Source organism: Solanum lycopersicum, chromosome 2, assembly GCF_036512215.1.
Source record: "Solanum lycopersicum chromosome 2, SLM_r2.1".
In the NCBI taxonomy this organism is placed as follows: Eukaryota; Viridiplantae; Streptophyta; class Magnoliopsida; order Solanales; family Solanaceae; genus Solanum; species Solanum lycopersicum.
In genome coordinates this window covers 39331653-39356922 of record NC_090801.1, presented here as the reverse complement: position 1 = coordinate 39356922, position 25270 = coordinate 39331653, and the positions used below count along the sequence as shown (strand labels likewise).

Genomic DNA, 25270 nt, shown 5'->3' with positions numbered 1-25270 from the left:
TAACATCCACACATTGAAGACCATATGTACTGCAACTAACTCTCGAGGCAAGTCCATCTCATAGGCTACCTCGCCAATTCTATCATATAACTTTGTATGGTCCAACATACCTAGGCTCAACATACCTTTCCTCCAAAATCTCATAACATCCTTTATAGGTTATAGTACCTTTAAGAATATACAGTCATCGACCTGAAACTCTATGTCTCTGATTTACGACGAACATCTACATATGATTTTTGTCGGCTCTGAGCACTCTAAACTCACTCTTGTATCAACTTTACTTATTCAATGACTAACTGAACAAGATCTAATCCTAAAGTTTCACCTATTTCAAACCAATCAATAGGTTATCTTCACTAACATCCATAAAAAGCACAACGTTTCATCCCCCGAACAAAAACACTCTTTAAATTTATACTATTATACACTCTGTTTTAAAAAATAATGGTCAGTTTTATTTTCAGTCCGTTTTAAATAAAAATGACCATTTTCTTTTTGGAGAACACTTTAATTTAAACTTGTATTGCGACATGTTTAAGACCACAAGATTAAAAGGGTCTTTTGGTACATTTGACATAACTTTAATTTAGAACCACAAGATTCTTTTCTTTAACTTTGTTTCAAGTCAAACTAGAAATTCTTTTAAAAACGGAGGAAGTAATTTATTGATAATATAATAACAATCCAAAATAATAATATTTCATAATTCCAACAATATTAGTTTATATAGGTTTTACCATACTTTAATTTTCTTTAAAATTGTATTTTTAGTTGAAGATTGGTCTTATTATAAATTCCAATATTGAGTTTGGAGAACATAATATCCTAACTTCAAATGATTAACGGAAGTTCGGGAAAGGGTTAAAATTGCGCCTAAACTATGTGAAATAGATCACTTATATCCTTCATTATATTTTGGGATAAAAAATGTCCCTGTTGTTATCCTAAAGACCGCAAATAACATCAAGACACTGTATGTTTTATTTTTGTGTCATATGTAAATGCATAAAATGTGCAATGATGCATTATATAGTAGGAGATGTAAATCGAGAAGTAATTTTCATGAATTTTCATAATTATATTGGATGTTTTTAATATTGATATTGCAAGTTATTCATTTTAGAAAAATCAAAAATTATTTATTATATTTTTTTGTTGAAAAAATAGATTTTACTAGTGAATGATTGTTAGAACCTTAGTCGCCACTAAAAATCAATCATAACCTTTAGTGGCAATATTTTGAGATTTTGTGGCGACTTTATCACCTCTAAAGGTAAAGTTCTTTTGTAGTGAATCTTAGTTGTCAACGCTTAGGTGGAGGAATTAGTCACATTTGACTTGTAACGTCACTAAAAAATTGGGGTTAACTCTTGAGGATATTTATGATCTCCTAGAATAACAACGGGATATTTTTAATCCCAAAATACAATGAAGGGTATAAGTAATTTATTTTCACATAAAGCCGGGGCAACTTTTACCCTTTTCCAACGGAAGTTTTATACCTTTTGTTTTTATTTTTTTACATTTCAGACAAAGAGTTGTCTTAAAATATAGACAGCTTTTTTTAACAAAAAATGCAAAATTTGTAGTTGCCATCAGATACACGTGAAACCAGAGACTCACAAAAGTAGTTTATCAATGACATTCAATTTGGTGTTAATTCAAAGAAAATGTGCTACCACAAGGAAACAAGTGTTACTCCCTCCATTTAAAAAAAAAAGACTCAATTTTTCTTATGCTTTGTTTAAAAAAGAATGTGCCTTTTTTTTTTTATAACACTTTAATTTACCTTTTCACATGACATATTTAAGACTACAAAATTAAAGAATTTTTTAATACATTTAACATAATTTTTATTTAGAATCACAAGATTGAAAAGTCTTCTTTTCTTAAACTCTGTTCCAAATCAAACTAGATAATTTTTTTTAAAATGGAGGGAGTAATTTCTTGATTATATAATTACTCTGCAAAATAATAATATTTCATTATTCTGACAATATTAGTTCACATAGGTTTAACCATACTTTAATTTACTTTAAATTGTATTTTTATTGGTACTATTATAAATTCCACTATTGAGTTTAGAGAACATTATATCCTAAACTTCAAATAATAAACGGAAGTTTCATACCTTTTTATTTTTATTTTCGTACCTTTTTATTTACAATTCTTTTAAACAGAAAAGGGAAAAATTGTAATTGCCATAAGATACACGTGAAACCAGAGACACATAAAAGTAGTATATCAATGACATTCAATTTAGTGTAAAAGAATTTTAAAGAAAATGTGCAACAGAAGTAAAACTGCAAGGCCACCCCATATCCTCTGACATTAGAGAAATGATTATACAGTATTTGAGAGTGATTCATTGAACAATGTGTACTTTACCCAACTTGACATTCATCAATAACGATTTTTTTTTATTTCAACATTTTCTTAGACGACTAATAAATAGTCACCTAGAGATTCATCAATAACAAAATTTTCTTACCCCAAATATTCAGTTCAAAAGAATTAATGATACAAAAACTAGTATATTGTACACCCACCTCCAGGAGAAAAGAGAAAAACAACAAAAGTAACAAATTGAATTGAATTGGAACTCTATTAAGATAAAGCAAAGGAGGTAAAAAAAAAGAGAAAAAGGAAGCGTATGAACAGAACTACCTACGTAAACAAAGTGACAACATCTCGACGATATCCACGAACTATCAAAAGCCTGGGTACATTTTCAACCAATAGGTCCATGTATTCCATGTAGAAAAATGCTGGATGATTGGCAGGAGGAGGAGGAAGACTTACAAACACAACTGCAGCCATCCTCGAGTATTTTAGAATCGTTGAATTCAGCTTCAAAGTGGTATACAGGAATTTCTCAACTTGCTGCTCATTGACAACCACTGGTTTTCCATCCGCCATCAAAGGAGTCTTATCCCTCTCCGCTCTCTCTTTCATCTCTCCCAGATAACTAGCTATTCTTCCCTGAGCAGCACTGAATGCTTCAATAGATTCTTGCTGCTCCCCTTGGCCTTCCCATGACTTCATGGAAATGACAATTACCTCAGCTTGCATCCGAAGGTCATAAAGAAATTTCTTTACGTCGGCCTTGAGTCCCTCTGCATCAGAATCTTCCTCAGCAATGCAGAAAACCTGGATCTTACAGCCCTCAAAGCTATCTTTTGTGAGAAGCAGTTGAGATAGCAACAGCATAAGACCACCATCTCTGACTATCCAGTACAAATCAATGGTTCCATACTGTCTTTGATACTCATTAGGCCATTCATCTAGACCCTTCACAATAACTACAGCCTTGTTTGCAACAATGCAGTCATTTATTATTCCAACAAAGGTAGCAGGAATTTCAATCAAATTTTCACGCCGCCATATCTCAGGGTACCGCATAACAATAATGTTTGGCTTGAGATTCCCAAGACCCATAGTCTGAACAATGCCTCTAAAGCCTTCTGACATGTTGGGAGCAACAACTATTTCTGCTACACCTTCACATTGCTTGTAGTCGATATATGTACTTAGCTGCTTACAAGCTGCCTTGGCGTCCTCAACACGTTCATGGTAGTCCCCATCTATAATAGAAATAAAGATGGACATTCCCCTGCCCTTTTTCTTCATACAGTTGGCAAAGTCTGCTAGCTTAGGATGACAAGGTACATTTTCTGGCAGCTTGCCCCATGGACGACAAAATATGAGGGGGATAGGGTACCAATTTTTGGGATGTACCTGACTAGCTGCATACACAATTGGATGTTAAATGCATGTCCTTTCTGGATGTCTAAATGCAGTGCAAGTTCACAAGAATAACCCTTTCTTGAGAAAATTGAAGATATTGCCAAGAATAAAAGATGCAAATTCTTCAGTTTCTGTTATTTGCAATTAATAACAGAGCATTTTGCAGCATATATAAGCAGAAGTAGTATCCAAACACCATTCAGATTTGGAAATTAAGAAGTGGTTAAGAGCAACAAACGTCGGCGAGAGATTGAAGCAATATAAGGATCCAATCTTTCTGAAATAATATGGCAGTCAACCATCTGATGCACATTTTCAGAATAAAAATGTCTAAGCAAGGCACTGACACACTAAAAAGTGTTGCCGAACATTAAGCAATGTTAATAGGGTAACAAACAAATTAACTATAATGAGAAACACCTTCATCAATTGTAATAATCAAATCAAAAGCAACATAAGATCCAAAAAAATATACAGATATATATATATATATATATATATATATATATATTTGCACATAGACAAATCGTAGGTAAACAACATAATTGAAAAAGTGAGGTCCTGCAATGGCAAGCCTAAATTGTGTTTGTTTCACTCAACCTTTAAGCAATTAGAGAATACACATGCAAGGAGCAATCAAATGTTTTAAGACAACAAGGAATGGACAGTTCGAAAGCTGTTTTATGTTGTTTGACAAGAAATTTAAATGAATAATAGAAATTTAAATGAATAAATAGAAAAATACATACCTCCCAAAGATCGTAAACTACGAAGAGCAAGCTGAAAATATGCACTCTTGAAACCATCACCCCAGTCTCCTGCTTTCCCCTTGATACTCACATAATAATAGATTAGACTTGCTAGGGCTAGTGATACCACAGTGAATGTCCATGAAATCAAAAACATGATAACTGAAAAGAAACAGCAGAAAGAGAACACTCATTACTCTGAAATGCACAAGAAGATAGAATTCTATTCAGTTTCGTTTAAATAGAATAAAAAAATTGGGGCGTGGGGAAGTCAATCCTTGCTAGGACGAGTGAGATAATAAAGACTGGAAGTCTGGATTCATCAGCAATGTAACCACTATTCAGGCAAAGAAGGCGGTCATTCTACATCTGGATGGCATACGTCCATAAACCAAGATTCTCACTCTTCCCAGTATTACATAAACCAAAACTACTATTTAATGTGACTGTCTACATGGGTCCTAGAAAGAGAAAAGAACAAGTCTCAACAAGAAGGTGAGGAGATCTAGTTATGTTCCAAATGTTTTTTATGTGGTGCTGACTCAAAAAGCATTAGTCACCTCTTCTAAACAGATCAGCTATTGCAGCTGTTCCTAAACAAAGTTTGCTCAGGTGCACTATGCCTAAGACTACTTGGGACCTGCTGAAGTGCTGAATTACAATGGTGGCTCTCTGAGGCAACAGAAATGGTGGGGAAAAATTACCTACATGCATATGGTGAATAATTTGGAGAGAGAGAAATGCAAAAAGTCTTGGAAGATAGATATAGCTCTAGCAAGAAAATCAAGATGAAATTTTGTTACATTTCTGGTGTAAATAGAACTTTGTAGATGATGCAGAATCATAATTGGACATGATTAATTCCTAGTAAGATAATACAGGGAGACCCTGTGCAGCTTTCTGAACTGTAAATATGGCTCTAGCACAGCCTCTGTGCTGATATTAATATTCTCTGTTACCACTTTCAGAAACACAAGGATACATCCAATTACAAAAGGAAAGGAGAAGTTGGACTAAGAAACAACAATCAGAAAAAGTAAATTACGAGATCTTTAAGGGAATCAATCAGATCCCTGAGTCCAAGAGTTTATATTCTTTCAAACTAAAAACATCGAGTTGTAGAAGAATATAGACAATGGAGGAACAGTGACCCAAAATCCTCCAACCCATTTCCAAGCAAACCATTCGATGGATAATGACCCAGGTTAGTAGTAAGAATATTGCCGAAATTGGATTCACCCAATCGTAAAAAGGGGAAGGAACAACAACCCAAAATCCTTCAAGGCTCCAAAACCATCTCCAAGCAAAGTAGCAAACTATTAGAAGGATTATAAACCAGGTTAATATTTACATTTTTGCCAAGCCTAAAAGAGATGTACTTTCTTCTCTGTCCTTTATTACCATTAACAATCAGCGGAATAGACACATTGACACGATTCTCAAGTTCAGAAAGAACCCATCAACAAAAGCTGAATAGTTTGATTTCAAGAATCAAAGTTATTTGGGCAGTATTACTTGGAATCAATTGATTTAAAAACAAAATGACTGATGATAATTTAGAATAACTACTCACTTGTTTGAAACAAGAAATGACTACAAAAGAGCAACAATAAGTTTTGCTTCTGGATGACACAGATGGATGAGATTACACTTAAGGGGGATGGAGGGAAGACCTTTTGGGAGGAATTCTAGGTGGGACACATAATGGGAGAAGCAATATATGGACAAGTAAAGGTCCAAGTCAAATATTAGCAGTTTCAAGCTCCTGGATACACACAAATGCATATCAGGCAGCACCAAGATGATGGTTTTCTAGGGAAAGATAAAGCAATGTGAAGCAAATATGTATGTTAGAGCATAGACAATATATTTCCAGCGATATCAACCAAAACAGAGAAAGAATACCAGTTCTCCAACAGCAAAAGTAGAAGAATATACCTATACAAAGTAATGCTCCAACAAGAGAGAGACTCCAGTGGTGGAATTTCCACCGAGGTCGCCAGCTGGGAGCATCCAACAGATCCAGAAGGAAGCAGGATAAGTTCACACCAGCATAGCATAGGAGGTAAAACATTGTTATGGTTGGTGAAATAAGATCCAAATTTCCAATAACGACACATCCAATACAGATGAAGGCAGTGAAGAAAGTGGCCACATGGGGCTCACCTCCGTCTACCACTTTAAAATAGTTCAGAACAGGTAAAATATCATCGTTTGCAATCGCAGCAAGGAGACGTGGTGCACCAGTCAAGCTTTGAAGGGCTGCCCCTAAGGTTGAAAGGATGATACCGACATAAACAATTGCTGGAAATGGCCAAGCAATTGAAGCGGTCAACAACCTGCATGAGTGCATTAGCCATGCACCATAAGTAGATTTTGAAATACCATTCACTACAATAATATAATCTCTTTCATACAAAGTTACGCACTGAAGGGTCAAATACAAGTCATTAAAACTTTCAAATCCCAAATATATTGAGATTACAAAAGGAGTATCAGGCATGATCAGCCTTATAATTAAAATGACAGAGCCATTCATAATATACTAGGAAACCGAAAACTGTCTCTGACATACCCATCTCTTGTATTATATGCTTATCATATTTAGCTACACATGATCGTACTCACCACCTACTCATATTTTGGGAAGTAATTGATATACCTCAACATACTTGAGTCTCATTTTAGAAACTATGCCACTCAGACCACTGTAATTCATTTAGGAATACGGCACTAACAAGAAGCATCATAAGAGCATTCCAATTTAGACAAACCTGTCAGTCAAAAGCTTATCTCGAGTTGCAACAGATCCAAAGAACAGCACTGAAACTAGATATAAGGCACTAGTCGTCAAAGTTGCTGCTAATGTCCCAATAGGAATTGAACGCTGTGTATCCTTTAGCGAGGCTGAACGGTTCGAACCTGCCATGATCCCAGTCACAGCAGGGAAAAAGAGACCTACCAACGCACTTACATGAAAAAAGAATCAAATATTAGACCCAGTTTCACACTAAGAACTTATGCATCACCGAAGTAAAAGGCAGAAAAAATGGACAATTTATTCCTGGCAAAAGTACCACGCAAATTGAACAAGAGAGAAGGAAAAAAAGATTTGCAAGCCTTACTTGAAACTCCAGTATATCTTTCCATTAGGATCTGGAATACCAGCATTACTAGTCCTCTGATATGCAGGACCCCAATTGTCCTTAAAAGATCCCGAACTCAACCCTGTGATTCCAGCTGTACCATGCATAGCAACAGAAAGTAATGAGTTTGATGTCATATATGCAAACAAGAGGAATTCAGGTTTAACTATGGATCAGAGTAGCTATTCTGAGTAAGAAGGGGAGGACTTGATGTGACTACTATTAGACCTCCAACCCCGAGAGACTCTACAATCATTACGGGCGGATAACCCTTTCCCTTCCCTTCTATAGAGAGGTTGCCCCTTTCTCCCCTAGTAGTTCACTCACTCGCAGTGCCTACCATTTCTATATACCTTTGAAAAAAGAGAAGATGGGCTAGGAGCTCAATATGGAACAGCGCCCCCTCATTTCTTCGGGAAATCGAATTAGCTGGGCTGGTTCCCTGTCCCCGATATGTAACGAAAAGATTGATGGGTTTACCACATTCATTCATGAAAGCACTAGAGTTTCATGAGCCGCTTGCATACAAGGAACAAAGCTAGAACTCTGCTCTCTACTTCTAAATTGATGATGATGTAAGGGATAAATAACATTTAAATTTTGTCCAACTCTCAAAAATGTGACACTAGCATTCATCCCATCAAGCAAGAGAGAAATTAGCAATTGAAGATCTAGGCTATCATCCATGAGTAGTATACATCAATCCTAACTGTAAATTTAGAACGTCCTAAACACAGGAGGCAGGGAAATAAGACCATAAAGGAATCAGTAAGAGAAAATAGCCAAAATGGTCCTCTAAATTGGACTTCCACTCAAAATAGTCCCTATTCTGGATAAACTGGATCAGATTTTGCATTTCTAGTGTCAAATTCTTAGTATTGATTAATGATGGGCCTGAAGGTTTTTTCCAATCTCAAAGGGGGCTTAGACAAGGTGATCCTTTATCACCTTTTCTGTTCTTGATAGTCATGGAAGGACTTTATTCTAGAAGTCTCCAACAACATGACATGATCAACCAAATGTGGAGTCAACAAGGGTCATGATATGATCAACCAAATGTGGAGTCAACAAGGGTGAAATCTAATCTTTCGAAGAGCTCTTAATGACTGGGAAGTAGAGAGTTTCGTCACACTGCTTCAGATATTGGGAACTTTTAGCGGATGCACGGATTCAGTGCTTAAGCGCGCCTTTGATAACACTGGTGGGGAGGACTGATGGAAATTCATTCTTGCTTGCATTTGGTGGACAGTATGGAAAGAGGTGAATGGTAGACATCTTGAAGGCACTAGCAGTTCTATCCAGATAGTTAGGAATGAATAGTCTTAGCTTGTTCCTTGTTGGTGTAAACGGAATATGAGGGGGGTGGGGGTGGGGGGGACAAAATACGAGAGTTAGTATATTGAATTGGCAATGTAATTGCATAGGGTTCACACTTTTGATGCTTGTGAAGTTTCCAACATAGCAACTTTTTCTGGGGTGGTTAAGTTTTTACTGAATAAAATTGTTACTTGTCTCAAAAAAATAGTCCCTATTATTTCAGTTGGAACACTAATAATCCTCCATCTTTCCAAAAATGGAACACATTTAGTCCTGGATATTTTTTTCCAACTACAACAAACAGAATACCTCCGGTCCATGGAAGGTGAACCAACCCAGCTCTGTTATCAGCAAAAGATTCAGCTGTTGCCTTTCCTCCCCAGTATGAGTAGTTGGGAAGCTTTAAATGGACAGAAATATTCAGTGTACTACATGTTCTTCTTGTGTATATTTCTTTTTAATTTACAGGAAGAGAGTATTAAGTTTGTTTGACATGTTCTTCTAGTCCTAATTTCCCTTTTTTGTACTACTGAAAGAAAAAAAAACAGGAAGAGAGTAGAATTGCACAACTGAGATGACTAGTAATATAAACAAGAAGGTGTTGAGTAAACATGATGATAGTGATGCAGTGAGCTACGAATTGCAATTACGAGCTTCTATCACTGACGAATCCGAGATGAATTCTGAAGACTAGAATATGCTTTTAACAGTCACATGGGAATGTGGGAGGTGAGCAAAGAAAGGGGTGGCGATTAAAAGTGATGAAACAATTGTCTGAAAGAGCTTCTAAAAGTTAAAACCTAAGACGTAATCAACAGAGTGCAGAAGAAGAGACCAACTCGGCAGAGCAGAGCAATCAGTTTTTATTTCAGAGAACGTGAACTTAAAAGGCACATGAGGCATCCTGTTAGTTATAGACGGTACAAGTTACCTAGTACTACATCTGCTCCATTTTTTGAAAGATGGAGGATTAGTACTGCTCCACCTCAAAGAATAGGGACTATTTTGAGTGCAAGTCCAAATCTTGAGGACCATTTTGGGCCTTTTCTCAAAGCAGTAAGGTACTAAGGGCGACTATGAAGCAATACAAATGCTGGAAATTGCAGAGGTTGAGATATCAATTGAGATTTATTGTTACAGACTAGCTTACCAATAGCAATAAGTTTCCACTCTTCTCAAGGCCAGAACAAAATGAATTGGTCAAGAGCACTCTACTAAGAAAGAGCGACAGGGTGTAACCTTACATTGTCAAACAAGCTTTTCTTCATATATCTTGACTTTTAAGCGTGTACAGCAGAACACTTCACACAGAGCTTTCCAAACAATCTTTAAAAAGTAGGCATAAACAATATAAACCTGCTGGACGACCATTCCTTGCCAAAAGAATGCCAGAGAATATGCACACCAATGAGAATACAACAGGTACAAGGAATGCCGGTGCGACACGATTAATAATTTTTACACCACCAAAAACTATGAAGCAGAGAAGAATAGTCACGACAATCCCATAAATTTGCAGGTCGTGCAAACTTGGCCTTGTAATGGGCGCAATATCTGTACCATTAACTCTTGTGACAGTTTCTGCATAAATGACAGTAAAAATCAGAAATACAAATGAGTTTGACAAAATAATGTATTACCCAGTAAAGCATCAACTAAAATGTACTCATTGAAAATAATGATCCATATAACCAAGGAAAAGAACAGATAACCACCAAACATGAACATACAAGTAGACAAAAAACAATTACTTCTATAAAAGAAGACAAGATCCAAGGAGTATTCATAGAAAAATTATGATTTGCAAGTCTTTTCAAAACATTAAATTTTAGCCAATAAATCAATTGTGACAATATCACTCAAGAAATACCTCTAAGAATTCCAGCAGCTGGTACAGCATCTAGGAAGGTTTCCACAGCTCCCAATACATACCTGTAAGACAGATATGTAATAGCAACATTAACTCAAACTTACAGATAGTGCCAAATGATGAAAGTAATGTAACCTCATTTGCTAGTAGTGTCAGATAATGAAAGCCAGTATTATCAAAGGCACGCTTAAGCCCTGAAGCGAGGCTCAAAACATGTTGAGCGCTTCGCCTCGCTTTATGTGCGCTTCTGTGTCATCATCAAGGTTCTAAGACAAACTTTTCACTGCTAATGAGCCTCATATGAAGAAGTGACACTAAACAATTAATATTTTACTTTATGATAAATTTTTTTCAATTTCTTTGGTCATAAATGTGTCATTCATGTTTATAATTTCTAGTCTTGGACTAAACAAATATATTTGTATTTTTTTCTCCTTTTGCACCTTTTTTCATTAAAGCCCACGCTTTATTTCCTCTTTGCGCTTAAAGTCCCCACAGACCTTAAGAGCTTTTTTGCGCTTTTCGCCTTTGATAACATTGATGAAAGCAATGCAGCCTCCTTTGCTACATTCACCAAGTAAGTAGCAATTAACACAAAGGGTCATACTGTACACTCACATTGCTCCAGCAACTGCATTTCCAAGGAAAAAACACAGTCCAATGCTGACACCAACTTCTGGACCCAAAGCACGACCAATGAGATAGTAAGGCCCTCCGCCCTAATTTTGAGAAAACAAATCAAAGATATCATTGACCATCTGAGTTACTCGGGAAAAAAGAAAATGCATGTGCCTGATATAGGAAAGAAAATTCAGAAGCTATCTCCTTTGTCTTAATTCAAATTCTGATGAGCAACTTTTTCTCACCTTCATGGCACCATTGGTGGCAATAGCACTTAATGATATTGTGGTCAGGAAAGTACAAGATCCACAGAAAGCAACGAGTAACAATGACTCACCAATCCCAGCCATACCAACAATCCTACAGCACAGAAGAAAACAAAGCATCACAACATGTCAAATATAAAAGGATATGACTTGACTAACACACAAATAGATACTTGTTCAACTCCCCCATCCCCAACCCCACATAATTGCATCTTTCCTTTTACTCCTTTTTCCTACAGTGTCCTTTTCTACTTCTTCCTCCTTTCTCTGATTATGCTGTTGGGAGAAAGCACAGAAAAAAATTATTAAGATACATAAACAACATTACTACAGTGAGCTCAATTTATAGACACTACATTACAATCATTTTCATGTAAGAATACTATGTACGGTCCTATACCTTTTATACACTCCCTCAAGCTGGCACATATAAGCCATATGTACCGAGTCCATTTGAGCTAAAGTAACTTTTAAGTACTTTAGGAGGTAAGCTAAAAAAAATTCTTATACGCACTTAGGTTTAAGCAAAAATGCTAAAAATAAGTCAAAAGTCATAACTTAGAAATCCTAACTTTTGGCTTTTGGCTTATGAGCGAAAAATAAAAAGTCAATCCAAGACTCTAATACGAGGACCAGTTAGGTGAAAATATCTGCAAGCTGATCACTTGACTTCACAAACTTTGTAACAATATCTTGAGGGTATATCGTTTCTCTGATCAAGTCACAACCAATCTCAATGTGTTTAGTCCTTTCATGAAACACCATATTGATGCAATATTAAAGGTCGCTTGATTATCACACTAAAGTTCCATTGACTAACTTCTCCATATTTCAATTCTTTGAGCAACTAGTTGATTTAAACTAGCTCACACGTTGTAGTTTTTCTTCTGACGTAGATCGAGTAACGACATTTAGTTTCTTACTCTTCCATGATACCAAATTACTTCCTAAAACACAATATCCAGATGTAGAACATCTATCGGAAGGTGATCTTGCCCAATCAATCAACAATTTTCTCATGGGTCTAGCTCCTCGACCTTTACCTAGAGCCGACTTTATATATCACCAAATGCAGACAACTACATCTCAATAACTATCATTGGGAGAATCCACAAACTTACTTACAGCATTCACGAGAAATCAAATCTAAGGTCAAGTCACTGTGAGATTATTAAACTTACCAACTAGCAGTCTATATCTTTTAGGATCACTGACGGGCTCCTCTGTTAGACTCCTAGCAGGAGTTTAGCATTCGGATCCATAGAAGTGTCAATGGGTCAACATTCCATCAATCTCATCTCCTCAAGAATGTCTAAGACATACTTTCATGGTGAATAATAATACCTGGATTAAGCAACCTCAACACTTAGAAATTACTTCTTTCTGCTAAGGTCTTGAGTCTTGAAATGTTGAAAGAGATGTTGCTTTAAATTAGGGATATCATCCTTGTCATTGTCGGTGACAATAATATCGTTAACATACATCACCAAATAAATACAAAAATTTGGAGCAAAATGCAAATACAATATAGTGATCGACTTCACTATGAGTCATGCCAAACTCTCGAATTGTTGGGTCTGACTTTCCAAACCAGACTCGAGGAGGATGTTTCAGACCACATAGTGACCAGCACAATCGACATAAAGGACTACTAGACACCCTCTAAGCAACAAAACCAGCTAGATGCTCCGTGAAAACTTCATCCTCAATAACTCATTCTTCATGTCTAACTACCATAGAGGTCAATGGTGCACAACAGTCACAGATTGAAAAAAAACATACAAATGTTATTTTAGCTATGGGAGAGAAAGTAGCACTGTAATCTAGCTCAAATATCTGATTATACCCCTTATACAAAGAGGCTGCATAAACCCAACAACAACCAACTATAGAGTAGATTTACCCTAAGAAAGAGTAACTAGCTCCAAAGTACCAGTCACATGTAAAACAGATATTTATCAATCATAGTTGTTATCATGGATGAGAAAGTGTTTCATTTGTAGACTTGGGGATGAAAATAATACAAAGGCATAATGGGGTGATGATAGGCGATGATAACTTATAAAGGTAATGGGGTTAGTATTCGAGTGGATTGTATACCTTTCAATAGTACAATTCATTGAGTAAGAGGAGACAAGTTTGTAATAAGTGGAGGGTCCACAGCAGGCACAGGGTCTGAAGCAGTACATAAATCATTTGGGCCTTATATTGTTCGTAGACAACGATAAGTCAGAAGTGGCAGTACTATGGCTGGAGATATAGAAGTAACCATTCATTCCTCATAAATTGGTATAGCTAATGCCTCAAAGATATTTGGATGATAAAAAATGTGTAAAAAATGTGAAGTCAAGACTCAAATGTGACATTAATTGACATGAGGTACCGAGGAAGATTAGGTGAGTAGCAACAATACCCTTTTTGAACCTGAGAATAGCCGATAATACATATTTGAGAGCACGAGAGACTAATTTATCTTTTGCAAAGGCTATTACGAACAAAACATGTGCTCCCAAAGACAAGAGGGGAAGAGAGCATAAAGATGACTTAGAAAACAATACTGAATAAGGAATCTAATGTTGAATGGAAAATAATGGCATCCGATTAATTAAATAGCAAGATGTGAGAACTGCATCTCCCCATAAACACACTTAAACATAGAATTGAATGAGGAGTGCGAGCAGTATCAATGAGGGTGCCTATTTTTCTCTTTGCTACCCCATTCTGCTAAGGGTGTGTGGCACGATGTTTGACTAACAATTCCTTGGTGCATCATAAACTATTGAAATTGGGAGGATAAGTATTCTAAGGCATTATCACTTCAGAAAGTACGAATATAAACAGCTACAAAAGAATGGCTCCCAACTATAAATTTCTCTATTTTGTAATTTGACAAAAAAACTCTTGTATATAGAGAACAACTCTAATCTTTCATTAAGAAAATCTGAAGTACATCAGGAGTACAATGAAACTAACAAAATAACAAAGTTCTAAGGTTGAATTGATGCTACTAGATCCCCAAAATCCGAATGAACTAATGACAAGATAGAAACAAGACAAAGCTAAACACCACATGGAAACGTAGCGTGGGTATGTTTCTTATTGACACGACTCACAATATAATGTGGACAAACTAGACAATCTAGGTACAATTTTTGTCGATTGCATAAACTCAAACGTCCCCAACGACTATTAATTAAAATGGAAGAATCTGTAATTGGACATGTTGTGGAGGAATTAGGAGAGGTAAGATAGTAGAGGTCTTGTGATTCGTGTTTTGCACCAATTGTATGTCCCATACTGTGATACCGCATAACAAAAGAATCCCCAAGAAACATTATAGCACAATTAGGCACGAGTTCGCATGACTAACTGGTGCAAGATTAAAAGGACAACCAAGGACATAAAGAATAAAGGTTAGAGTTACAGAGGATTGACAATAGTGATTTATTACCATAAATATGATCAGAAGCTTCCAAGTCCACAACCCACGGTCCAAGGGTACTAGATTGTGAAACACAAGTAAAAGAATCTATGTTGCGCGGACTCTCCATATTTGCGGGCGAATCCGTCTCGACGTGACACTGGTGCGGCGCGAGTGCAGGGTGAGTGTCGGATATGGTCAATCTGATCCGGCCACTTTGACCAAATCCGAGAAAAGATTTGGGGAAGCAAAAATTAGTTTCCAGAGACGTAAAGAGGACAAAGCTTGAAAAAGTACAGAGAAGAGAAGAGAAGAAAGAAGAGAAAATCAGTTTTTGGCGACATAAAGAGGATATAGCTTGAAAAGTACAGAGAAGAGATGAAAGAAAGAGAAAATAAGTTTCCAGGGAGGCGGGACGTGAAGTGGATAAAACTTGAAAAATACAGAGAAGAGAAGAAAGAAAGTTTTTTTCTTGAGAAAGTAAAGGAACTACAGAGAAAAGTATAGGGTCTTTTAAGTTTTTCTTGAAAAACAACTCCAAGCGGTAGAAACGAAGGGTTTCATAAAATAAGTGTACTTTTTTTTAAAATAAATTATATTTATGCAGTTGTTTAGTATACTTTATGGTATAATTCAATTTTCTTATATATATATTCCACTTATTTGATTATATTATATATATTGTCATTGATATCTTCATAACTATATTTTTATAATATTGGAAAATTTTAACCGTATCCCCGCACCTGTATCTATACTCTGATTCGCACCCACGAATCTTAAAATTTGGATTTTGCTGATTCCGACTCTTGGCTTAGTATCCGTCTCAAATACCCACACCCGAGTTCGAGCAACTTAGAAAAGAATTACTTGCAATAGAATCCAAAGAAGTATCAGGCTAAGCAATTGTGCCTACTTAATGAGATATCTGCTTACTTGCTCGAAACGGAAGGAACACCTTATATTCCCTTGAGATAAAGAAAACACTTGCTTACCTGTGGTGTTAATCTGAGCAATATGAGCATTCTTGGTTGGTCAACCATGTAGAGAATTGCATATGTAACGAGTATGTCCTAGCCCATAATAATAACTATACTTACATCGAGATCTTCCAAAAAACCTCCGCGTCAATCCTCTGTGGATTGAGATGCTTGATTTTTTTTGAAACTAGTAACATTGTATTCCTCAGCATTAAGGGTTACGCTGGCCACCTCCAAAAGTGTTAGTTACATAGAAAAACCAACAACAAAAAAAGAAAAACAGGAGTACTTACAAAGCTCCTATGAAATCCACAAGTTGAATTTCTTCTTCTAAATTACTTTCCACTTAATGATTTTCCTTGATTTGAGATGCGAGAATAGTGGAGTTGGCGGTTGTTGATGAGACCACACCATGATTAAGAGGTGCTAGGCGAAGTAACGAGAGAATAATTCATCAATTGTAGGACTAGCCAAAATATGACCATGCACTGAATCAAGGTCGGTAGGAGGTTCAACATGTGTAAGAACTAGAAACAATGTATGTCTTTGCTCCTATAGTTTTTCAACGTTTGAAGTAACTATATCCACCTCTCAAATTCCTCCATAATTGTATGTACGTGTCCCAAGTAAGTAGACATCTAATTCATCTTTATTTAGGTTTGTCATCTAAAATATCACATCATTAAATTGAGATATGTCATTAGTAGATAAAGCACAAGCCTTTTCCCAAATTGAACATGTTGCATGGACAAAACAAGAACATCAACTTGAAAGCAATAGATCGCCACAAGATACTACATACTTGAGCGTCTACCTTCTTCCCTTGTGTTTTGGTCTTTCCATCTAACTCACTAGCCTTTTTCTTGAAGTGAACTTGAACACCTGCCCCTTGCCCATAATCGAGAAAGACCAAGCTACATAGTTCGAAAATCCCATGAATGGTTTGGAAGTAATCATATGACTTGAACTTCCGATTCCTCTACTTTTGGAATTAAAATTATCAAATCCCGAAGACATGGCTCAGAACTTCAAAAGAATCTGACCAAAGAGGAAAACACCAAGTTTAAGCCAAGAAATAGAAGGCCAAAAGTTAAAACAAGGTTGGATCTCGTTGAAAACTTACTAGAAAAATAAAAGTGATTGGAATTCTATGAAAATTGTATGGATGAGCTTCGAATTCCTAGGCCACCCCGACAGAAGAGAAAATTTAAGGAAGTGGCCATAATCAAGTCCACATGTTGGTATGTGAGACAGACGCACCACTGCGTTGTTGTTACCTGTGTGTGTTGGGTTTTCAACGAGATCCAACCTTGTTTTAGCTTTTGGCCTTCTATTTTTTGCCTTAAACTTGGTGTTTTCCTCTTTGGTCAGATTCTTTTGAAGTTTCGAGCCACGTCTTCGGGATTTGATAATTTTAATTCCAAAGCTACAAGAATCGGAAGTTCAAGTCATATGATTACGTTCAAAACCATTCATGGGATTTTCAAACTATGTAGCTGAGTGGGCTTCTCACCCGAACTTCCTACTAAGTGTGATGGCACTATTGGTTTTCATAAATATCAAAGCAAAAGATGAGATGACGCAAACATCAATTGTATAGTTGACAGAATTGCACACGAAATTGTGACCGTATTTTCCAAATGTTTCTTGCCAATAATCTGATACCATGTGAGAAAGCACGGAAAATATTATTAAGATCTATATTGCGCGGACTCTTCGATTTTGTTGTCGAACCCGTTTCAACGTGACACTAGGTGGGTGCGGGTGCAGGTGCGGGGTGCGTGTCATATTTGGTCTACCCATGTGGATACTTTGGCAAGAGTCAAGAACAAATTTAAGGAAAGGCTAAGGAGACAGATTTTGGGAGCGAATGCCTAGCTGCTCCGACTTCACCTTCGGCGACTAGGACAAAAATATCGATGATCTGAGATGGATGGGATGTCAGCTACATTTTGGCGGAGAGGGAGTAGGTGAGCTAGTGTTTGAGGTTTTGGTGAATTTCGTAGAGGCAGTGGCGTGTAAGATGAAATACAATATATATGAAACAAGAATTTTTCAGAGATCTATATGGGCCTGTAGGTTGCAACTAAATTATTTCAACATTTGGGCCTAACCACTTCTATTGACATTTTACTTTTCATGGGCCTACTGTTTGTATGATCAGTATTTGCACTTGTTGGACTAGTTTGTAGGGTAAAAATCCCACGATGACTGAGACAACAAATCTCAATATGTATCATCTACACATAATTTTTTAGGTTTATAATTGGTTAGGAGACAAGACTATGATAACTAATGTCACATTTGACTCAAAATTTGTCTCTTACATTCCACTTTACGAACACAAGAAAACAAAAGATTGAATTTTAAAAAATATCTCTCAAATTTAAAATATATTTATCAGTATATTCTTATAATGTTGCATTTTTAGCGAGATCGCTGCACTCATGTCCATACTAGGATTCATAGCCCCAAATCTTAAAATTTAGATTTTGCCAAATCTGACTCTCAGATACGCACCCATTTCAAACACCCGCACCCGAGTCCGAACAACGTAGATTAAGATAAATACTACACTATTACACCGAGTCCTATTTATAGACACTAACATTGCATAAAGAAATATAATGTACAATCCTATTCTAACAGCTGCCTAACAAGTTCTGTAACAGGAGAATACCTGAGATAGAAGGAAGATCAGCTCACTTTGAGTACCTCACAGAAGCAGGTTAAAATATCAATATCAACCCATACTTGTGACGTGTGTAGACCACTAAATCATAACTAACATAGGAAACATAGTGTAATTTGCTTTACAATTTACTCACTCAATGTGGGAATTTATAGAACATGGGAATGACAAATGCCAGAATGTTGGAAATGAAAGGAAGTTATCCACATCCAGAATGTTAACCACAATCCTTAAAATGCAGATTTAAGGAAACGCAACTTGATCACCTTTTGATAGCTACAACATAATAAATCTTTTCCACGTAAAGAATCCGAAGAGAACACGTAAAGGAATGGATACGATGAAACATACCAAGAAAATCTGATATAGTAGATGATCCCCATGATATTTTGCAAGCATGGCACGAAGACACCCATCAATGTCCCAGACTTGACAGCAGTAGGCTACAACAGCATTCACGGAAAGAGACCATCAGAAAGGCATTCAAAGCTTCACTGAGCAGCCCATCACTACAGAATTACATGATTCAGCAATACATGCAAGTTGTGATCGATGAATATCAAATCTCAAAAGTGCAAGTTCTGATGAATGTACAACTATAACCACAACTAAGCCTCAGTCACAAACACGTTGTCAATATGAATATTCACTTCTCCATTTAAGCCCAACGAAGGTCTGTAATTGTGAGAATTGATTGTAAACCAAATTACTACAGAAGTAGGAGAAACCAAACAAGTAACTAGAGAAAAATACACCAATATCCCTCACACTCTTCCATGCTGGTCAGAAATAAAACTGAGAACAAACCTCATTAAATGAAGTTGTAAACTAGAGAGGAAATGAAGGGGAGAGGGGAGAACAACCAACATAACTGTTGATTATGTATTTTAGGCAGCCACTTAAGAATACATACACTCTCACATTACCACATTATGGAAAATTAATAACACAAGAACACAATTCAGATTCATCTTATCTTGCACAAATTATGAGTAAAACTGAGACAGTGAGTACAGAAAATTTGTCGACGGACACCAACAGATCTTACAAACTTTTTAGTGAGGATCTCTCATGCTTCAACTTTTTTTGAATATTCTGTTATGTATTCTGTTTACTAACATTTTCTTTTTGAGACAAGAAAACTTTAAAATCTGAAGATCTCAGCTTATTATCAAGAACGGTATTCTACTAAAGTAGAATGATCAGCACCATATTAAAGTGTCAAGGAATACATGAATATGGCAACAAGTTCCATGATCAACTTTTTCTTCCATTCACTCTTGCAAAGAAGAGCAAGAGAGGGAAAATGGTGGTCTAGCAGCCTCCTCTAAATCGCTAGCACGAGATACAGCCTTCAAAGTTAATTACCTAGTATTTATAACAAATTGCTGAGAAATAGGAACTTTAACAAAAAGGTATTGACAATTTGGAATGGTGTAAGATGGTGACAATTAGTTTAAACTTCAAAGTGAGCTTGAGCATACAATGATGATTTATCACTAATAATTAATCAACAATATGTTAACATACAATGCATATACTTAAAAGTAAGTTTTTCTACACTTTTGTCTTCCTATAACTTCACTCTACCCTTTAGCCACCTTCTTGCCCACTGTTCGGCATTTATTCAAAAGATGCAGGCCATATATTTCTGCAACCATTCCCCATCAGCCTGCCCAAAAAGAGAGAGGAAGCCATATGATATGACAACAAAGACCATGAAAGAAAGGAGAATTACATTGGAGACTCTCCCTTGAAAGCATGTTACATGTTTTGTCGGAGTTCAGAAAGGATCAGCTATAGGAGAAGAATAGAAGAAAAGAGAAGGGCTAGTTCCTTCTTTTGGTTAGGAAGCAAAAGGGTAGAGAGACTAATAATGGAGTATGCTACCCATCCACGTCAACTGTTTCCAGTCTCTCAAGAAATGGACAAAAAGGAGCATTCTTTTACTCCTCTTCCGTCTGTACCAAATCAGCGTAGGTAGATCAGATAATTTATATATGGAAATAGATTTATATGTTCTCCTCCCCATTCTCTTCCCTTTCCATTAAACCAAAATGTAGTGTCAATGGTTATAATATAAAACTTCAGCAAAATAGAACGGATGATTAAGAACCTATCACAGTACCCTGGGCCGCTCAAGAGCAATAGACACATCCCCACCATCTCTAGGACTAGGTGGCGCTTGAATTTGATCACCTGTCATGCTGAAATAGCAAGACTGATTAGAAGCATAATATTAATCAGATATCAAATACTGGAAAGGGAAGTTGAATTTGAAAATTATAGTCTTGAAATCACAAAATGATAAGTTTATAGGGAGATATATCAAGTCTTACAAAATTCAAATATCTCCAAGACAAAACTCAACCAACAGAAAAACTCCATTATTCTCCAATGTCATTCACGGTGCTACAGTTTTTAGGCAGTTCGTGGGGAAAAATGAGTGTGTGTGTGTGTGTGTGAGAGAGAGAGAGAGAGAGTGGAGAATGGAAGTGAAGCTAAATCAATTAATCAATCACACCTCAAACTAGAACAGGTTGGAGATGTATTTATCATATATATCTAATAGAAGATAAAAGATTTGTAGGCAAGAAAGAATAAAATGTAAAGGACGACGGAATGTTTACCTCTTACCTCTTGAGACCTAGAATATTTACAAGAGAATCAAAGCCAAACAGTTCCAGTTTGGATTCTCTTTGAGGACCATTGACACTGTGATTGGGCATTGAACCTTCTGAAGCCACATCTGGCTGCATATTCACTTTACCTTTCCTAATAAAATTGAGTGAATCAGAAAAAATGCATAAAAATTATAACGTAAGGACAACAAAATTCTTGAACACTAAATGCAAAAAAAAAAAAAAGAGGGGGGGGGGGGGGGGGGGGGGGGGGAGAGGATCCAACTTTGAGATAATACGTGTTGAAGTATATGATCATCTCATTTAAAGCTTAAATCATTATAGAGAATGCACTTCCATTTTCATAATTATTCTCTTCCACACACCCCTTCGTGTGCAAGCCTGATTCTTTCCATAGGCCAAGGACATGTAAATTCTTTTTGATAATGGGTAGAAATGAAACTAGAACCCACGGCCTTTACTTGCTCCGATACCATATCAAATTGTGTGACCATCTCATCTAAATTCTTAAGTTGCTAGAGAGAGCACACTTTTATTTACTATTCTCTTCAACAACAAGAATTCTGAGTATTGAGGAATCTGATTTAAAAAAATCAACAGCTCACGCCTCATTCCTGTATCTCAGCCACAAGAGTTAACAATCTATTAAAATCCTACAGAAATCCACAAGGAATATTTGAATTAACTAGTGTATAAGTTGTAAAGGTTTTGAGACACTAAAGAATGTTAACTCATTCAAGAAAGAAATATAAATTTAAAATATTTCCCACTACTAATCAAAATGAAAAGGTAAAGAAACAATCATTCATCCTATAGGCTAAGAAGGACCTACTCAGATAAACTGATTTAGCTCACGTGAGAGGGTATTTTTTTCCTGTGGAGTCCGACATCTCTATATAACCATGAACTTTCCCCAAAATGACAGAATCATCTATCAAGTTTCACTATGGAGAGAACCTTAAGCCTTGGGAAGTCCAGTCCAGGATGTATAGCAGCAGTAAAAAAATAGCAGAAGAAACATCAATGTAGTTCCTCATAAGGCACCACAGAGTTCGAAACTCCCCCCCCCCCCCCCCACAAACCCACCCAGAGGTAAAAGATAATTTACAGCACCATATCTCCCTTTTTTCCCAACAAAAAAATGCATAATCACAATACGGACTTTGATGCTTCATTTTTATGTGCCAGAAATGCTTCCAAGAGTCCTACACTTTCTCCTTCTCAAACTCTCTCTCTGTATATTTTATGTTAGAAAGAAAGAAAAAATTGACTTGTGCTATGTTTTCAATTCTCACAGTTTCTCCTTTCTCAAACCCAGTTTCTCAAATTTTACTGAACGATTCTGCTAGACGTCTCATAATTCATAGTCAACAAGTTAGCCAGCATCCAGTACAATTCCTTTGACAGATTAAGTGGCCTAAGGCCAAAATATATTGAAAGTCCCTTGAGCGTTGTTCATAAAATTCATACAATAAGGAGACACAAGTAAAAGCTAGCATGGTTTGGATCTGGTAGTGAGAGCCCCTTGAGCGTTGTTCATAAAATTCATACAATAAGGAGACACAAGTAAAAGCTAGCATGGTTTGGATCTGGTAGTGAGAGCGCAACATGCGATGTGTGAGGTTAGGCGTTCAACAGCACATCATTGTATGAAACTCTCTTATATACAAAAATATGGTATTTAAATGGAAAATAGGTAGAGGGGTGAACCTGCTATCTATTGAGTTTTGGACCTTTCAGCACTTGTCAAATTATGAATATTCCTCAATTCAAACAACTCGGCATAATTTAAAAAAAAAAAAAAAAAAAAAAAAAAAAAAACTCAAAGCTATACCAAGAAGTAAGCCAAAGTTTCTTTCTTTATCAGCAAAGATCGGTTATCTAACGAACTGCACAATTTCATTGTAAATCATACAAAACCCTTAATGTGAAACTATAAACCTCAAGGTGGGCGGCCAATAGTCAGTAGAACTAGGGTGACAAAATTCGGTTGGAGGTTCCAAAAGCCATACTAAGTGAATTTTTTAAAAATCTGCCTAAACCTTGATAGACCAAAATTATCTGATTCTTACAATGTTGATTAGTCAAGATAGTTAGTGTAGGTATACAAAAGGTGATGTTATCAAGAAAAATAATGTGAGGAACGAAGGATAAAGGAAGGATTAGTAAAAAAAAGTGTGAGAGAGAGAGTGTGTACTTGAGATCTTGTTTTGAATAAGGAGAGGATGAAGATCGAGGATCAATAGAGGACATCTCCAAGACAGCCCGATCACTATCATGCGCCACCACAGGACTATATTTTCGTCCCCTAACAGCTGATGATGGGAACTCATTTTCATCTCCGACACCTTCAATTTCTCCTCCAGAATCCATTTCCTCTTTATCTCGATTAGAATGCATTGCCCAAATCTGATTTAGATCTGATCAAATTCAGAGAGAGATCTGACGATTCAAACAACACAGAGGTTGAATGTTGTTTGTTCTATTTTTCAGGCAGAGAGAGAAACGAAATGTGTTGCAGATAAGGACGGGCGGGAGAAGAGAAAAAAGTGTTAAGAAGTTTGCTTAATTCTTAACCGAGTTTGTTTAATTCACATGCAAATTCACAAAAGCCGTGCGTGCACCTTAAGAACTCAACCCCATTTTAAACACAGCACTTGTTGCGGGGTGTTCCCAACGCCTAAAGCAAAAATTATTTAAAAAAGGATCACATAATATCTTTTTTATTTTAAAATGATTTGATTTTTTTTTCATTTTTTAATTAAAGGAAAAAGGCATAAATTATTTCCTAAACTTATCATGAAAAGTCAATTATACGCTTAAACTATTATAACGATCTATTACACACCTTTACTATGTAAAAATGAATTTAACACTACCCCGAGACATGCAACATCACTCTCACATTATGTAGTGTATTATACTCGTTGTCATGTCAGTGTCACGTCATCACCACGTCAACTTTTATAATTTCTTATATTCTTTTTATTTTCTTTTCTTTATTAATTTTCTTTCTGTTAACTCTATTTTACACTAATTAATTATTAAATTTCTCTAATAGTTATATCTTCTTTATTACTAAATCCCACCACTTTATCTCTAATCTCAACGGAGAAATCATTCATTTGAATTTATAATTCGGCGAAGACCAGCCAACCGATCACCACCATAAGTCCACCTCCACATTTCCATTTGTTCTTCTTTTTCGACAAACCATTAGCCGCGAAACAACCACCACAAAATAATCACTCAAAATCCAAATCAATCACCAACAAACACCAAAGCAGACCCCCTTATCTTATCCCTTTGCTATTTTATTCTTTTGATTTGTTTTACAAGTGTGTAGGCAAGCTCAAAGCTTCAACCATGGCTCCCCTTTCTTCCTATTCCGGAAAAACTAGCTGCTGACTCAACCTCAATCCTTCTGCCTCACCTTCTGAAAGGGTAGTAAGAAGGGGGGTTCGGGTGCGCTTCTTCTTCCTGCCGGTTCAGGAGCTTAGGCCCAAGCGGTAGTAGTTTCCTAGTTCGAGTTGGCACACGCCTCGCTTCCTATTCATTTGTGGGTCTGGACCCTATTTTTTTTTTCAATTTCGAGAAGAATGGGAAATTTTTCTCGCAGACAACGGTGTATTGTCTAATCTATGAGAATCAAGCTTTTCCCCTTCCGTAAGCGCATATAGGGAAGTGGGCCCTCGGCTATTGAGAGAAGTTTCAAAGAGCTCCACACTTTCAGATCTGAATAACCAACAAATAATCTGAACAACCAACAACACTACTACACTCACATCATTGTGAATATTTGAGATTGTGATGAAA

General features: G+C 36.4%; 1 protein-coding gene across 8 annotated transcripts; it reads right to left on the bottom strand.

The window, feature by feature from the left end:
• Nucleotides 1-2402: 2402 nt before the first annotated feature.
• Nucleotides 2403-24113, bottom strand: LOC101263066 (cation-chloride cotransporter 1). 8 transcript variants are annotated; one of them, XM_010317318.4, is made up of 13 exons: nucleotides 23652-24113; nucleotides 21443-21587; nucleotides 20941-21019; nucleotides 19164-19255; nucleotides 11699-11813; nucleotides 11451-11551; nucleotides 10833-10894; nucleotides 10319-10543; nucleotides 7625-7739; nucleotides 7274-7468; nucleotides 6438-6838; nucleotides 4500-4661; nucleotides 2403-3749 (listed from the first exon to the last, which is right to left on the bottom strand). In XM_010317318.4, exons 3-13 carry the CDS (start codon nucleotides 21016-21018, stop codon nucleotides 2671-2673), a joined length of 2625 nt encoding a protein of 874 aa, XP_010315620.1. In that variant the 5' UTR covers nucleotide 21019; nucleotides 21443-21587; nucleotides 23652-24113; the 3' UTR covers nucleotides 2403-2670. The 8 variants fall into 8 exon arrangements, with proteins under 8 accessions (XP_010315620.1, XP_004231552.1, XP_025884966.2 ...); XM_004231504.5 differs by having other exon boundaries at nucleotides 21450-21587; nucleotides 23652-24101; XM_026029181.2 differs by having other exon boundaries at nucleotides 21450-21582; nucleotides 23652-24076.
• Between the last annotated feature and the right edge of the window lie 1157 nt (nucleotides 24114-25270).